Consider the following 17787-nt stretch of genomic DNA (forward strand, 5'->3'; position numbering starts at 1 on the left):
TCCTTCTGCATGCCGCTCATTGCCGACACATTGGGGCTATGTCAGAGAACAGGACAGGCCTCTCCTGTGGAACCCAGAGTTCGTATGTTGGTGGGGCGGACAGACAGGCTGGGTGGTGTGTCTGATGGTTGGGGGCACCAAGGGGGCAACAAGGCAGGGTCCAGGAGAGGCTGTCTGATAAGGTGATTGGCCTGTTGAGAGGCCGCAGGGTGCAGGGGCTGGAGGCTGGGGTCAAAGTGTGGAAGGGGGAGCAGAGGCTGGGCTCTGTGGCTTTCTGCCGACAGTGAACACTTGTTTCTCCTTAGTGAGCTGGGAAGACCCTGGGGTTTGAGGAGGGACGCATCCAAGTCTGATGCCTGCAAGGAAATATTCCCCCTCTTCTGGGAGGAAGTCTCTGAGCCCCTGGATTTTTCCTTGGTGCCTGGCACTGTGAATTCTGGCTTCCTGTGGCAGGAGTGGCTAAGAGAGGGATTACAGAAGGGGGTCCGCCTTTGAAAGGGGATTCACTTTGACAACCACCAGTGGGGCCACACATGATGCTCTAGGGAAAGGTGGGAGGGCCGCAGGAGGAGCTGGGCCATGCTTGTGCCCTCTCTTGTCCTGTGTACCTGGGGAGATGAAGTCAGGTCCGTTTAGGAGCTGCAGGTGGGAGCATTCTGGAAGCACTGAGGAAGGAGGGGCTTCATGGGACCGGAGGCTGCTATGCGACCTTGAGGTGGCTTGGTGGTCCAGGGCGACAGGGTAGGGCACTGCCACTGCTCTTGGACCCCACACTTGGTGTTCAGTGAAATCAGCAGGGAGATGATTCTGTAGGTTCTGTAGGAATGTTCTGAGAATGTGTTGTGGTGTCTTTTGGAGAATGCATTTGAGATGTTAGACAGGTGTTATGGGAGTTGTGCCCTTAGATTCTGAAACTCTTAAGTGGGTAGCCTGGAGGGTCTGCGTCTCCCCCCTTTTCCTTCTCCATGGACTCATGGTGATGGCTGCCGCCGCCCCTGGAGGGACCCAGTCAGGAATGTTTTGTGTGTTTACATTCACTTCTCCAACCAGACTCTAAGCCTCCAAAAGGCAAGAAGCTTTAAAAAGCAATCCAGGAGACCTTTCGTAATTCATGCCTCCATGTAGTAGAGCAAATATTTAATGATTCACGTTTTTATTGAATTTTCTTGGTTTATCCCTTTTTGCAATTTTTTGTAGGTTGTTAGACATTTGAAATACTTAGATGAATTCTTGTCAGCAGCAGAATGCACTTTGATATAATTTGTAGCATTCCTATAACAACCAAAACATTTGAGATTTCTAATTATGTAAGTAATGCATGAATACATTCTTATTATTAAAAAACTATCTCCAAAAATACAGATAAGATAGAAGTTTTCTCAGGCTGGTTTCTGAATGTCATTCCTCCTCCTGGAGGTGACTGTTACCTGCCGGCTTGAATATCCCCTAGCTGTCCAGTCATCTGATAGTGAGTTTTTATCTGGATCCAGATACAATGTCTATCTAGAGAAATCATGGTGGAGAATTGCTTAGTCTGCCTGCCGGTGAATCGAGGCTGATGGCTGTTTCTTCTTCAGCAGGCAGTTCCGGCGAAGGGGGAGACGAAGCAGGATTGCTGCGTGAAAACAGAGCTGCTGAGGGAAGGTAAGGGTGCAGTTTGCTCCTGCAGGAGAAGTGGCCAGAAGACCTGTCACTCCGGCATCTCCTCACCCGTCCCCGGCTCCTGACTTGTTTGCTCTCACCTGGGTTGCTGTATGGCTTCCCGTCTCCCATTCCCAGATGGACACAATGGCACACACGTAAGATCTGCTAGAGAAGGGAACCTTTACCAAAAAGTGAAAAGCAAACGCCTGGTAGATCCTTGTCTTAAGTGCACCCAGAAAACTCAGAGTGAGAAGGGCCATGTGGATGTTTATGGCAGCTTTGTTCTTATCACTCAAAGCTGAAACCACAACCTGTGGCGCATGCGGTGGGCGGCTCTCAGCAAACCAGGAGAAGGAACAGCTTCATTCTCACAGCAACACAGGTGACACTGAGCCTGTTTTGCTAAGTGAAGGGGGCCGGACCCATAGGCCATGTGCTTTGTGACTCCATTTTTATGACATTTTGGACAAGGTAAAACCAGAGGCTGGGAAAACAGCAGACTTGCCAGGAGGTGCAGGGAGGCCGGAGAGGCAAGCCCTGTGAGGAGCTGTAGTGGGAGGCACTCTACTCTGTTGGTTAGGGCTGTGGAGCACACCGTGACAGGTGAGGCCCACTGTGTCACACGAGCCACGTGGGGGCTGCTGAGAAGTTCATTTTGGAGAGCCGCATCGTGACTGGACACCATGAGGCTGATGGCTCAGGAGTGGTGCAGACACTGGATTTCGCTTGGCTGTGTCTGTCAGGGGTGATGGGCGAGCAGCCCTGCACTGCCGCGTGGCCGCCGGAGCTGAGCAGATGAGCAACATACCATCCTGTCATCCCACCAGCTGCCCATAAGGTTAGCGCAGGAGGAACCTGCCCGAGATCATGGCACTGCCCTCCTCACTGATAGTGGGCGCTGCTGCAAGCACTTTGGGTGTTCTGGCTGCATGCCAGCCCAGTGATGTGTGGTTCTGTCTCTCTCCTAAGGAGGGGGAGCTGAGACAGGGTGCACTGCTGGGTTCAGGTCACCCAGGCTGTCAGACTGGCAGCCAGGCCCCTGCTCGCGTGCAGGTAGCGCTGGCCGTGGCCACTGAGACCCCCACGTGCACGTCAGCAGGAGAGGTGAGGACCGTGCTCTGACGGGCAGAGAGCTGGGCCCGTCTCACCAGGCCCTGCAGGTCGGCCTGCAGTGTCCCAGCTCAGACCTGTGTGTCTTGTGGGTGTCAGCCTCTGAGTGCCCTGGATGCAGCCCTGCACGGCCTGGGGGAAGGGTGGTCTGTTGGGGGCCGCCTCGCAGCCGGTGCTGGTGGCTGCTCGTCCGTGCCTGTCCCGAGCCGTAGTGGGGCCACCCAGCATGCATTGCTGCAGCCCTGTCTGCTTCCCAGGTGGTCCAGGAGCTGCTGTGATACCTTTTCACACCCACACAGCCACCTTCTCCCGTGACCACCATGTACACATCCAGGGGCCACTGTGGGTGAGGGTGGAACCGGGCACCCCAGCGGTCCAGGCCATAGGGCAGGGCTGTCCTTGTAAGTGCATGACTTGGTGCATAGACACATGTTTGTAATAGAAATGCTTCCGATTCTAGTAGAATTCTGGGGACTCCTGGGGACTCCTGGGAGCAGGCTGGGTCTAGAGACTGGGCAGTGCCTGCTTGGCTTCCTAGGACTATCTCTAAACCCTCTTCTCTCCCTGTTGAGAATCCTGCTCTCTGGAGGGACCCCAGCTCAGGTCTGACCCAGCCAGGCACTTTCCTGGTGGACTGCACGGCCTCTGGGTACTTCATCCAGCCTGCCAGCTCCCTTGTACTATGCCCCCTGGCCAGCTGTGGGACTTGCCACGTCCCCGAGCTGCCCCACGCTGGTCTACCCACACCTTTGCTCTTGGGAAGAAGACCTGCCTCAGGGTTTCTTTCTGGTGCTGTGCTTCCCTCCACTCCTTGAGGTATTCTCTTCCATGGGCACCCATGGTCTCCAGCTCTTCTTCCTTCCCCGCCTCCTCCCTGCCCGCCCCCCCCCCCCCGGGCCTTTTCTAATAGAAGTTGTGGATAAATAATGCCAGGTGCCCATTTTCCTCTCTCATACACTGCCCTGAACCAAGGCCTTGACTCCCCCTTTTTTTTTTTTTAAAGATTTTATTTATTTATTTGAGAGAGAGAGAATGAGAGAGAGCAAGCACATGAGACGGGGGAGGGTCAGAGGGAGAAGCAGACTCCCTGCCGAGCAGGGAGCCCGATGCAGGACTCGATCCCGGGACTCCAGGATCATGACCTGAGCCGAAGGCAGTCGCTTAACCAACTGAGCCACCCAGGCGCCCTTGACTCCTCCTTTTGAGGAACCGTTAGACTGCACATTTTACACTCCCACCAGCAGTGTGGGAGGGGTCCATTTTCTCCACTTCCTGCCAATACTTGTTGTATTACCTGTCGTTTTCATGATAGCTGTCCTAGTGGGTACAAAGTGGTGTCCCATTGTGGTTTTGATGTGCATTTTCCAGATGATTAGTGATGTTGAACATCTTTTCATGTGCATATTAGCCCTTTGTATCTTTTTGGAGACGTGTCAGTTTGGATCCTTTGCCTGTTTTTTAAATTGGTTATTGATTTTTATTGTTGAATTGTCAGAGTTCTTGATGTATTCTAGATACAAGTTCCTTATCAGATATGTGGCTTGCAAATATTTTCTCCCATTCTGTGGCTTGTCTTTTCACTTATTTGACAGCGTCCTTTGAAACACAGAAGTTTCTATTTTTTTTTAAGATTTATCTGAGAGAGAGAGCGCGTGCTTACGTGCACGAGCCGGGGGAGGGGCAGAGGCAGAGGGAGAAGCAGACTCCCCACTGAACTGGGAGCCCGATGTGGGACTCGATCCCAGGACCCCCCAAGATCATGACCTGAGCCGAAGGCAGACGCTCAACCGACTGAGCGCCCCAGGCGCCCTGTATGTTTAGTCTTGTAAGAAACTGCCAAACTGTTTTCCGAAGCCATGGCACCATTTGACATCACAGCCATTGTGTATGGCAGTGACATCCTGTCCTCGTCTAAGTTTTTTATTTTTTATTTTTTATTTTTTTAAAGGTATTTATTGAGAGAGAGAGAGAATGATAGAGAGCGTGAGAGGGAGGAGGGTCAGAGGGAGAAGCAGACTCCCCGCTGAGCAGGGAGCCCGACTCGGGACTGGAGCCCGACTCGGGACTGGAGCCCGACGCGGGACTTGATCCCGGGACTCCAGGATCATGACTTGAGCCGAAGGCAGTCGCTTAACCAACTGAGCCACCCAGGTGCCCCCGAGTTTTTAATTACACCCATCAGTGGGTGTCATGTGGGATCTCTGTGCTGGTTAGATTTGCTGTTTAAGTTTTGAGGAGTTTTTAATCTTGATGAAGTCCAATTTATCACTTTTCCTTTTAGGGATTGTGCTTTGGTGTCAAGGATAATACGCCTTGCCTAGCCCTAGATCTTGAAGAATTTTTAGTTTTTTTTTTTTTTCCTCGAAGTTTCATAGTTTCACATTTTACATTTATGTTTTTTCTCCATTTTGAGTTAATTTTTATAGGTTCATTTCTATAATCAATCTTTCAAAACTCAGTCATTGGTTCCCGTAGTTTTTAGATTACTTTGGATTTTCTACCCAGGATCACATCAGTTACAAATAAATTTTGCTGCTTCTTTCTGACCTGAATGCCCTTTGTTACTTTTTCTTGCTTGCTTGATTGCTCTGGCCAGAACCTTCAGAATAATGGGTATCAGTAGCAATGGTAGACAGCCACCGTTCGGGCCTCTGAGAGGAAGAGTGCCGTTCCCTTCTTTACCCAGCCTCTCACAGCAAGCTGACCCCACGTGGTGGGCTTTCCCACGTCCGGCATGCCTCCGGCTCTCTGCGACACCTGCTGGGCAGCCTGCAAGTCAACTCAGTTCTGACCCCACAGGTTAGGGGCTCGGTCCCACCAGACTCCCCCCACTTCAGACGCCAGCCCCAAATAGAGGGTCCCCAGGGTGCACACAACTTGCTGCACAAGGAACTGGCTATGAATTGGAGGTTCCCACAACCCCTTCCTCGAGTTCGCAGAACTCTGGGAAACATGTATGCGCTGTCACTGGTTTGTTATAAAGGGCATGAGTCAGGAAGAGCCCAGTGGAAGTGATGCATAGGGCCGGGTATGGGGGGGAAGGTCACGGAGCTTCTGTGCCCTCTCTGGGTGCACCATCCTCCCCACGTGGGTGTGTTCACCCACCTGGAAGCTCTCTGAACCCCGTGTTTAGGGATTTCTGTGGCGGCGTCATCACGTAGGCGTGATGGATTATTAATTCAGTCTGCAGCCCCTCTCCCCTCTCTGGAGGCTGGGGGTAGGGCTGAAAGTGCCAAGCTTCTGACTGTGGCTTCGTCTTTTCTGGTGACCAGCCCCATCCAGAGTCACCTCAGGAGCTGTCAGGAGCCACGGGCAGAGACCAGATACCTGTATCTTGTTACATCACACTATGTAATCACATTTATCTTTCCTTGTTTCTGTTATAACTTATGCTTTTGATGTGTAACAAAATTTCCCTGTTTCTAGGCCACAGATCTGTTTTCTACATTTTCCCTTGTTTACTTTTGAGTTTTTCAGACTACCTAGGACAAGTATTTCCCAGACTCAGATGTGTGGATTAGCCTCCAGAGGTCTCGGTGAGGCCCAGATGTGTGGAACCCAGCTTCAGAGATTCAGAACCAGTAGGTCCAGGCGTGGCCTGGGAAATCTGCCTTCTAGCCAACAGTCCGTGCCCTGCTGCCTTGGGCTGCTGTCCTGGACCCCGCTGTGCCTACTGGACACCCCAGCCCCCTTGTGGTGGTGCTGTGGGGAGGCCTGTTGCATCCTTCTCTGATTCAGGGATTCTGTCTTCCTGTGCCTTTATTCTTCTTTTCCATGATTTACTTTGCTGTTTGGGAAAATCTGTCCCTCTACGTTTTAGAACAAAGTGGTGGAGTTTCTCATATACTGATGGAATTTTGATTGGGTATCACTGAACTTACGGATTAAATTAGAGGCAGCTTGACACTTCATACTTTTGTCATCCCGTTTAAGACCATGTTTTCATTTAAAATCTTTTTCTCCACAGAGGCCTTGAGTAATCTTGTCTAAATTTGTATTCTTTATAGTTTTCCCTCTTTTGCAAATAGTACTTTTTCCCCTCTCATATTTTCAAGTTAATGCCAGTGCAGGAAAATGCCCTTGAGTTTTGTAGCTTGAGTTTGAAGTCAGCAGTCTCCCTGTATTCTTATGTTTTAATTGCTAATTGATTGCATTTTTAAAGTAAATGATGGTTTTGGTGCAGAGGCCAGAGTTCTTCCCTTTGTCTCCAGCGCCTCTCATTTCTGTGTTCCCTCTTGTGCCAGCCGGTGCATCTGTTTTTGTGTGAGATGTTTGGGGCATTTCTGATCTCACATTGAATTCTCTTTCTTTCTTTTTTAAGATTTTATTTATATATTTATTTGAGAGAGAGAGAGAGCGCGCGCGGGAGAGAGAGAGTGCATGCATCTGCGTGCGAGCAGGGGGAGGGGCTGAGGGAGAGAGAGAAACTTAAGCAGACTCCACACTGAGTGATCCCAGGACCCTGAGATCATGACCTGAGCCAAAACCAAGAGTTAGACACTTTAACCCACTGAACCGTCCAGGTGCCCTGAAATTCACTTATTTCTGAATAAGCGTATGTTTCCTGCAGATCGTGGTGTGTGCTCTTTGCCAACTCCATCCAAGTAAGGACCTGCCTATTCTGTCTTGCTGAGGGTTTTTTTAAAAATCCTTAATTAATAACTGTGTTCATTTAGAAAGTATTTGCTGCACTCATACTATGTCCCAGGCCCTGTTTCTGTCTCGGGGCACATAGTGGACAAACAGACGAAACTCTGTCCTTGCAGATCTCACACTCTAGGGCAGAGGAACAGGTGGTTAATATCATAATGATGGGGTCTCCTGTGGGAGCCAGTAGAGTAAAGGGACTGGGACGGGTGGAGTCTTGAAGTTGACTGAAGCTCTTTCTGCATCCAGTGGTGTAATCATGGGTTTTCTGCTTTAATCTCTCAGTGAGGTTAGATTATTTGTAGATCTTCTGATATAAAATACATTTATTTATGACTGGTTTTGGAAAAGGTCTGTCAAGTTGTCCTCAGAGACCGAGGTTTTATAGAGAATAGGCTTGTAGTCGGGTATTTGTAATGGCCTTCTGGCTGATGTACTGAAAATATGACCCTTTTTCTTGGTTTATTACCCATTTTCTTTACATTTGTTCTTGTGAGGGTACTTCTGAGGCCTTGCTTTTCTGTCTTTAAACTTACATGCTCAGTTTTATTTTACGGTGGTGTGTTTGTGCCTGGTGGATGTGCAAATCTGTGTAATGGGTTTTGAGATCTTGCTGTCTTTTAAAAATTAATGTACTCAACAAATGGGGAGTCTTTATCTTGTGCTTCTGGTTTTAGACTGTGTCCCCCAAGGTAGGACTACAGGCCCTGGCTGGACCTCGCACACAGGATGGAGACAGGTAGCTCGCACACCAAGCTCTGGGCGGATTGCCCTGTCCAGGGTTTGGCCTTCTCCAAACTTTAACCAATTGATTTTCAAAGTTAATGACTAAGACATCATTTCATTATTACTTTTCTTTAGATTTTTTAATTATTATTTTTAAGTAAGCTCTGCACCCAACATGGGGCTTGAACTCACAGCCCTGAGATCAAGAGTTGCATGCTTTTCTGACTGAGCCAGCCAGACGCCCCTAAGACATCATTTTGTATATAATCTATTTGAACTTAAATCTTTCTACATGAAATGAGATGATTTTTCCTTGGATGGTTTTATGTAAACCACTCAAGGAATGGTAACTGTGTGTGGGTTATGTCATGACAGGGCAGGGCCACAGCCTCTGATACCATCTCCTCTGTTCACAGAGCTCTCTATGGCAGCCGATGGAGGCTCAGCAGAGAAGCAGGGCGGAGAGGCCCCTGTGGCCGCAGACAGCGAAGCCAATGGGTCCTGTGGAAAGAGCGAGGCTAGTGGTCACGTGACTGCAGCACAGCACACTCAGGAGAACACGGTGGTCAGCCCACAGGAAGGTACCAACAAACTAGCTCGGATAGCTGAAAATGGGGTTTCAGAAAGAGACAGTGAAACGGGGAAGCAAAACCACATCAACACAGATGACTTCACACAGACTTCTGTCATCGGGAGCAATGGGTACTTCTTGAATAAACCACCCCTGCAGGAGCAGCCCATGCGGATTACCAGCACTTTGGCTTCCTCACTTCCTGGTCATGCTGCGAAAACCCTTCCCGGAGGTTCTGGCAAAGGGAGGACTCCCAGTGCTTTTTCTCAGACGCCAGCCACAGCGCCGGCCAAGCTCGGGGAAGCAAGTAAAGACGCAGAGGACAAGAAGCCCACGGCCCCTGGTGCCGACGTCAAGGTTCACAGGGCACGGAAGACCATGCCAAAATCCATCCTGGGCCTGGTAATGCGATCCCTGTCGGGATGGGGCTGCTCTCGTGTCTGTCGTGTTGTTTCCTTCCTGTCTGTGTTCTCTTTTGTCACAGTGACGGCAGATGGACTCCGTGCGTGAAGGAGAAAGGCCAGTAAATGGCAGTGGTCACCCAACAGGTGGTTGTCTCTGGGCCTGGGAAGGTTAGGAGAGGCTGCTGACAGTTTGGGCGTGAACGATGAGCAGACGACCCCTCTCAGCCCACTTCTGGGCTTTGTGCTGCTTCTAGGTGCCTGTTGCCCACTAAGACAAGATGCATCACGTGCTTGCACAGAGACCTCTCCTCTTCTGCTTTGGGCCTGGGGGCTTTCATTGCAGCTCGGGAAGACTGAGCGCTGATTCTGTCAGGAAATAAGTAGCCATGAAGTTGGTTAGGTTCTTGATGTGACAGAAGGAGGGGACAAGGGCACACTGAAGACATGCCCATGCCTCTGCTTTCATGCCAGGCTCCTGGGCGCAGGGAACAGGCAGCGAGAACCCAGCATCGTGCTGGGTGAGGCGGCTTTTGCCATCAGCGGGCATTCTGTGCCTGTGCCTGGTGCGTTTTCTCAGAATGTCCACAGTCATGTTTTTGTTTTTTTTTTTAAAGATTTTATTTGTGTATTTGTCAGAGAGAGAGAGCGCACGAGCAGGGGGAGCGGCAGGCAGAGGGAGAAGCAGGCTCCCCGCTGAGCAGGGAGCCCAAAGTGGGACTCGATCCCAGGACCCTGAGATCATGACCTGAGCCGAAGGCAGGCACTTAACCCACTGAGCCACCCAAGCGTCCCCACAGTCGTGTTTTTCCCTCCCAGTTCTATGTTGATCTGGCTGGGGATGAGTTCTAGGTCTGTTAGGTGTGTTCCCTTGGGATTACTTGTACCTGGCATTCCTGGTGAGCATACTAAAGCTAGTCTGACTGTGGCATTAGTAGGTCATGTGCGGTTTCCTCTCTGCAACCTTCCAGGGCTGCACGAACAGGCCTGTGCCCACGGGCCCTGTCAGTCTGAGATGTATGTCTTTCCTCAGTTCTAGGAAAATGCTTTGTGCAGTTTTTCTTTCTGTGGAGCTCTTGACATGCTTTGATTTCTTCTTTAGCGCTTTACATTCTTGCTATTCATTCTATATATTGATGATTCCAGTATCTCTAATTAGTTTATTTAGTTACATTTTGTCTTACCCTTCAAAAGACGTTAGTTACAGTTCTTTTATTGTCTCTGCTATGACTCCTGCTTCCTCAGGTGAGAGTTTGTGTTGATGTTTCTCCCCAGAGGTGTGCTCATCTTTCTTTCCGTGGTTTTGATTGCCTGACTGTGAGTTCCACTGCATTTCCCGTAGCTGCCGGCAGTGATTGTGGGGACCAAGGGTGCACCGTGGGGCTGCACTGCTGACCGCCCCATGGTGCTGGGCCCCTGGAGCTGCCGTGGGATCCCTGTGCTAGGATAGCCAGGGCTCGGCAGCCCGACTCCCGTGTCTCACCGTGTGGGCCTCACCCCTCCTGGTCTGCCTGGCCCTAACTTGGTTTCTACCGTTTGCAGTATTCTTGTGTATGTTGCACAACTTGAAAAAACCTTCTTAATAATTAGGAATTCACAGGAAGCTGCACAAATAGTACAGAGAGACCCCATGTACCCTTCACCCGGTCTCCCCCAGGGTAACATTTTACACAGCTAGAGCACAGTGTAGATTTCTGTGAACACCCAACACCGAACAGCTCCCAGTGCCTCCCTCCATCCCCACCCACCCTGTCCCCAAGCCCTGTTCTCCATCTCCACAGCCGGGTCACGTCAGGTGTTCTGTAAGAAGGTGGGGCCTTTGAGAGCAACTCTGTTCCTGTGGGACTGACCACATTGTGTCAGTGGCTCCTTTCCTTTTCATGCTGAGGGCTTTTCTGTGGTGTGTATGTCCCAGAATTTAACTGCTCACAGGTTCAAGGGCATTTGGGGGTTTTGCAGTTTGGGGCTGTTACATTAAAGTTGCTCTGGACATTTATGTACAGATTTTTCTTTTTTTTCTTTTTTTAAGATTTTATTTATTTATTTGACAGAGAGAGACAGCTAGAGAGGGAACACAAGCCAGGGGGAGTAGGAGAGGGAGAAGCAGGCTTCCCACTGAGCAGGGAGCCTGATGCGGGGCTCAATCCCAGGACCCTGGGACCATGACCTGAGCCGAAGGCAGACGCTCAACGACTGAGCCACCCAGGCGCCCCTTGTCTTTGCTCAGATTTTTCTTTAGACAGAAATTTTCATTTCCCTGGGTTAAATATCCAGGAATATAATTGCAGGTCATATGTTAATTGGATATTTAGCTTTATAAGTAACTGCCAAACCAGATTCCCAACATTTTACATTCCCAGAAGCAGGATATGAGCAGTTTGGTTTCTCACATCGTTGCTGGCATTTGGCATCGCCGCTAGTTTTTATTTTAGCTGTGACACCTCATCATGGTTTTAATTTGAACACTCCTAATGGCCAGTGATGCTGAACATCTTTTTGTGTGCTTATTTGCCATCTGTATGTCCTTTTTCATGAAATGTCTTTCATACCTCTTGCCCATTTCACAACTAATTTTTTTGTGAGCTTTCAGAGTTCTGGGTATGAGCCCTTCACCATGGACCCGTTTGCAGACTTTTCTCGGTCTGTGACTTGTCCTCACCCTCCCATTAGGGTTTTTCCTAGAGGACAGGTATCTCATTCTGACCAAGTCCACGTCATCAGTGTTTCTTTCTTTTATGGCTTGTGCTTTTGGCATCATGTCTGTAAACTCTCCACCTAGCTCTGGGTCCCAAGATTTTTCTGTAATTTTTAAGGAAGTTTTTTAATTTTTATAGTTTTATATTTTTATAAATATATGGTCTATTTTGAGTTAGTTTTTGTATTAGACATCAGGTTTAGAATAACATCCATTATTTTTGCCTGCCATTTTTTGGGTTACCATTATCAATTTTAAAATGGAAGTCAGAAACTTTACATTATTTATCTGTCTCCTTGAAATTATACTTTTATTCTGTTCTCATTTCCAGGATTTTATTCTAATACATGTTTATTCTCGGGGATCTTTTATTGTCACTCTGTCATATTCCTCTGAGGAAAAAAAGGCAATTTGAAATTTAACTTAAAGAAATTTCTCTGACCGTATAGGCTTATCTAAGTGTTAGCTGTGTGCTGAGTTATTATAATTGTTAATGATGTGCAGTTGATTGTCACACATATCATTTGAGTCAGCTGTAGGGACAGAGGACAGGAGGGTGCTGAGACTTCAGAAGTGGATTTCCTGAAGACCACCCCTGCTGCCACAAACCTGGGAACTTCCTCTGCCCCTGGGGCCCCATAGGAGGACGGAGGGCACAGTGATGTAGTGACAAGTCAAGGCAGTGGTGTTCCCAAGGGCCCCTCTGATATGGAGCCCCCTGGCTCCAGACCTGGCCTCTCCTGCCCTTGGAGTTCCCTGCTCCCCAAACCCAGTTCAGTCTTGTTTGGTTTTCTTGGGAGACCTTGTTTTATTGAAAATTGTGTTTTAAAATCAGTCATTCCAGTGATGAGTGTTGCAGGCTTGTGATAATAAAACCATTTTGTTTGTAAGAGTTTAAAAATGAAGGCATGTTCTTGCTGCATGGCTGATGTCCCTTGGCAGTGTGGAGGCTCCTTCTCACCCAGTGTTGGTCCTGTCAGAAAGCACCAGCGCAGGGTGCAACTCATTCACTGTTTGGGCAGAGAAAGCAGAAGCTTCTGGAAGGGAACCTTTTTCCCTTGCATTGAAATGTTTGTTACTGTGTCCTGTGTAGCAGACTGTCTCCCTAGTTGAATTGTGCAAACTCCTTTGGGCCTCAGCATGGTGGCCCTCCAGCCTTCTCCCTTTTCTTTTTTTAAAGATTTTATTTATTTATTTGACACACAGAGAGACAGCGAGAGAGGGAACACAAGCAGGGGGAGTGGGAGAGGGAGAAGCAGGCTTCCCGCGGAGCAGGGAGCCCGATGTGTGGCTCGATCCCAGGACCCTGGGATCATGACCCGAGCTGAAGGCAGATGCTTAACGACTGAGCCACCCAGGCGCCCCAGCCTTCTCTGTTTTCATCCCTGTTACCATTCTCCCAATCCGCTTTCACGCATAACCGCTGCCACTGGTATTCTCTAGGTTCTGGACAAAAGATGTGGCCTTGTTCTTGGAGCTCTCAGCCTGGTTAGAGAGGTAGTTTTGAATGCCGAAATTGTACAAGTCCTTGTTCGTTGCCACTGGAATTAAGTATCTGGAAGGAGAAGTAGGCTGGGCTAAGAGTGTTCACACTGAGCCGACATGGGTCTGGCTGGTGGCTCAGGGACTGGCCGCCTGGCAGAAGGGGAGAGCCGATGCACAGAACGCTGGCAGGGTGGGGTGGGGTGGGGTGGTGGGTAGGGCCAGCAAGGCCAGAGCCTGTAGACCTCCGGCACCGGGGCCAGAGCAGTACTGTGGCCCCGCTCTCTGCAGCTGTGCCCCAGGCCCTCCCTCTGTGTGGGCGGCTGGGGCTGGCTGGGTGCTCAGGGCTCCGTCACAGCAGTGGGCGCCCCTCCATGAAGTCAGGCGCTGGCCTGCTGTCTCCATGGGAAGGAGATGTGTCTTTCATCTTCTTTGCTGTTGTCAGAGAGTAGAGCCCTGACAGAGTCTAGAATCTTCACCCAAGTTCAGCAGCTCTTGATTTTTTTTTTTTTTCAGATTTTCAGAAATAATCTCTTAAAGATTTTGTGTCTAAGTGAGAATTATCCTCACATGACTCTTTCCTCCTCAGGTTTAATTTTTGCCCCTCATTTATGTATACTTTAAAATCATCTTTTGCATTTCTTGTAAGAAGAGCTGGTGGAGGCTGAGAGTCATTGTGGCCACACAGTCAATGGGGGTACTTTGCAGGAGACAGAAAGGAACATTACCTGACTCCTTTGCTCCAGCAGTGACTTCTTTAGGGACAACCTGGTATGTTTGAGAGAGACTGAAGAATTTTACAGAGTTGACAAGTTACATGTGAACTGTGCTCTATGTGCCTAGGGCAGGTTAATTATGAAGGTGGTGGGGAAGATGGTGGTGTTGGGCGAAGAAGGAAGGGCACTCCAGGACTGGGCCACATTCCCTACCAAGCGACAGACAGGGTCACTGAGCTGAGTGTGAGTAAGTCCCCCAGGCTATCGCCCCAAGAGCTGGAATCCAGGCCACCCTCCCGGGTAGGCTTGCTTTTAAGGGCAGGGATATCAAGGGCCTTTACACTGTTGTGCGGCCCTCCTCTCTACCTGTCCCCAGAACTCGTTCGTCTTCCCAGGCTAGACTCTGTTCCATCAAACCGTGTTCCCAGCCCCCATCCCAGAGTCTGTGGGTCCGACTCCTCCGGCCTCCTGAGAGTTTCCACTCATACAGAATTGGTCTTTCTGTGCCGGGCTGATCTCACTCAGTACCACGTCCTCCAGCTTCATCCACGTTGTAGCAGGTGTCGCGATTCCTTTCTTTTTAAGGCTGAGTAATGTTCCATGGTGTGGACGGACCATGTCTTGTTTATCCATTCACCTGTCAGTAGATGCTTGGGCTGCTTCCACCCCTTGGCTATTGTGAGGAGCGCTGCCGTGAACACGGGTGTGCAAATACCTCTTCAAGATCTGCTTTCAGTTCTTTTAGGTATATATCCAGAAGTGGAATTGCTGGATCACATGGTAATTCTATGTTTAGCTTTTTGAGAAACTGCCGAACTGTTTTCCACAGCGGCTGCACCATTTTACATTCCCACCAACAATGGTTCCAATTTCTGCATATCCTTTTCAACATTTTGTTTTTAATTGGGTATAATTCACAGTTTTCTGGGGTTGTATTCTTTTTTTTTTTTTTTTTAATATTTATTTGAGAGAGAGAATGAGAGAGAGCATGCACAAGAGGGGGGAGCGGGAGAGGGAGAAGCAGGCTTCCCGCTGAGCGGGGAGCCCAATGCGGGATTCGATCCCGGGACTATGACCTGAGCCGAAGGCAATCGCTTAACCAGCTGAGCCACCCAGGCGCCCTATTCTTTTGTTTTTAATAGTCGCTATCCTAATGGTGTGAGGTGATACCTCATTATGGTTTTGATTTGTATTTTCCTGATGATCAGTGATGTTGAGCATCTCTTCATGTGTGTAGTATATGTCTTCTTTGGAGAAATGTGTGATCAGATGCTTTGCCCATTTTTTAATCAGGTTGTTTGTTTTGTTGTTGAGTTGTAGGAGTTCTTTATATATTCTGGATATGAATTCCTTATCAGATATGCGATTTGCAAACATTTTCTCCCAATCTGTAGGTTGCCTTTTCATTCTATTGATTGTGTCCTTTGATGAACAGAAATTTTTAATTTTGATAAAGTCTGATTTATCAGTTTTTTGTTCTTGTTGCCTGTGCTTTTGGTGTCCTATCCAGAAATCATCGCCAAATTCAATGTCATGAAGCTTTCCTCCTCCTTCTTAGAGTTTTATAGTTTTAGATCTTTGATCTATTCTGAGTTAGTATTTGTACGCAGCGTAAGGTAAGGGTCCAACTCCATTCTTTTGCATGTGGAGATACCCCTTTCCCAGCACCATTTATTGAAGGATGCCTATTTCTTCACTGTTGATTGCCCCTACTGTGCGTATGATAAAACTTGGTTAAATGGACTTTGATATGAGATCCACCTATCTCAGGGCTGTAGGTGATTTTAGGGAAGCCAATGGAGGGGAGAGGGTTAGTTGTGTCTAGGCAGTCCAGAATGAAGGCAGCACCGCTAAGAGGGATGAGGGTTTTAATGGCAGTAGTACAGGCTGCCGGGGTCCTGGAAGGCTGAGACTGAAGACGGATTTAGGAGAGTGGTAAAACTGTGAACAAAAGGTAACTTTAAAAATGTAATCTCTTGTGGGGGGCTGTTGCACAGTGCAGCTGTGAAAGTGATAGACTGTGAAAGCACCTTACTTAGTAATACATTTAGCTACGTCAGCGGTTCGCAGGCCAGGTAGACATTATTTCAGGGTTCATGTGCCGCATTTGGTCACTGCTGCTGCCGCTTCCTTTTGCTCCCTGTCCCCGTCAATGCCGCCTTTGGCTTGTAGACGCTGGCCCGTACCCTCCAAGGGGTGGCCGGGTACATGCGCGTCAGTGCCAGGGGCTCTGTGATGATGGCAGGCTTTATACTTTGTCTTCTCTCTTTTATCTCCTCTTTTGGTCACGGCAAGTTTTTGAGGAAAAGAGCTGCATTTTGGGGGCATGTCGTTTCCGTGACCATCTGCTTGTGTGTAATTACAGTTATTAATTGTCTTTGTTTTGAAGCATGCAGCCAGTAAGGATCCCAGAGAAGTTCGAGAAGCTCGCGATCATGAGGAGCCAAAAGAGGAGATCAACAAAAATCTTTCTGATTTTGGACGACAGCAGCTTTTACCCCCCTTCCCACCCCTCCATCAGTCACTACCTCAAAACCAGTGCTACGTGGCCACCACAAAGTCACAGACAGGTAACAGGGGGACCCGACAACTGTCTTTGCTCTGATGGCGTGTTACAAACCCGCACCTTGCCGAACTAGAAGCGTGTTGACTAAGTGCGTGTGTGCTCTAGATGAGCGGCAGTTGGAGTCCTGGCCCTTCTGTGCTCACCTGTAGACCTGCCGAGGAATGTCGGACCTCTGTTCTAGAAACTTGACTAATCCCTGCATTGCTTCCTACGCTTGTCAAACTCAAAATGAAGATTGTTTTCATTGAGTCTTACCCCCTTGTTCTAATAGGGTAGAAGACTCTAGATTTGAGAACTTCCCTCTGTTTATAAATTAAGTGCTGTTGGAAACACACAGTGTATTGTGGAGACCTTTGAGTTAAGGTTGTGGAGAAGGGTGGTTTGGTTCTGTTACCAGCCACTTTCCCTGGGTGTTTCTCGATCTTTTGACCTTGCTTCTGTTCACGGTCAGTTGAGGGGATGGGTGAACATTTGATCCCTTGTTGGGGCCTTTGCAGGAGGTGGGGCTGCATGAGTGGCCCCACAGGGAGGATGCTGGGGTAGGCGTATCTCAAGCGAGGAGCCTCCCTCTGGAGCCTCTAAGATAGCCACAGTTCCTACAGAGATGAGGTGACTCTCCCCAGTGCAGAAAGGCCCTTTCTGTGACGTCTTCATGCAGGTCAAGCCACTCCTGGTGTTGTCACCTCCCGGGAAGGGTACCAGAAATCACAACTTCCGTGCCTGCAAGTGTCTCCTTTTTCCTAGGGAAGCATCATCACAGCCGCTTTGCCTTATTACAGAATCGCTGGTGCGCCTTTCAGAGTTGTGGGAAATAGAGAAAGCCTACCTGCTGGTCAGGTGTCTTGGCATGGACAGGGCTTGTGTGGACACAGCCCTCCGTGACTGTGTCCAGGTTCTAGGCCACCTTGGTCTGCTTTCTTCAAACCTCACTCCTTCCCCTGCCCTGCCCTGCTGTCTTCCCTTGGGGGGTGGAGGGAGTGTTGGAACCACCTTGTTTGAGTTTAGATTTCAGGTCATCTCTGTTAGTATTTTAAATTACTGTGGTCATGGCCCCAGAGGTTCTGTTAGCTTCCCATCCTGCCGCAACACAAACAGGAAGACTACACAGACTCACTGAGGGGCTGCAAAGCGCGTCCTACTCTCCGTCCTGTGACTGTACGGGACGCTCATCCCAGCCTGGGCACACCGCTGCGTGGCACCCAGTCACCCCGTTCTAGCATGAGATGGAC

The 17787-nt window shown here is 49.2% G+C and overlaps 1 protein-coding gene across 4 annotated transcripts in view; it reads left to right on the forward strand.

Annotated features, from left to right (window-relative positions):
• Positions 1–244: 244 nt before the first annotated feature.
• Positions 245–17787, forward strand: part of EHMT1 (euchromatic histone lysine methyltransferase 1) — a 78665-nt gene continuing 61122 nt past the window's right edge. For 3 of the 4 annotated variants that reach the window (XM_032398798.1, XM_032398800.1, XM_032398799.1), the window contains exons 1-3: positions 245–1644; positions 8544–9100; positions 16382–16562. In XM_032398798.1, the coding sequence (XP_032254689.1) occupies positions 8552–9100; positions 16382–16562 (730 nt within the window). In that variant the 5' untranslated portion in view covers positions 245–1644; positions 8544–8551. The remainder of the gene's footprint in view (positions 1645–8543; positions 9101–16381; positions 16563–17787) is intronic. The other variant, XM_032398801.1, reaches the window with a different exon arrangement.

Source organism: Phoca vitulina, unplaced genomic scaffold, assembly GCF_004348235.1.
Source record: "Phoca vitulina isolate PV1807 unplaced genomic scaffold, GSC_HSeal_1.0 scaffold121, whole genome shotgun sequence".
NCBI classification, from domain to species: domain Eukaryota; kingdom Metazoa; phylum Chordata; class Mammalia; order Carnivora; family Phocidae; genus Phoca; species Phoca vitulina.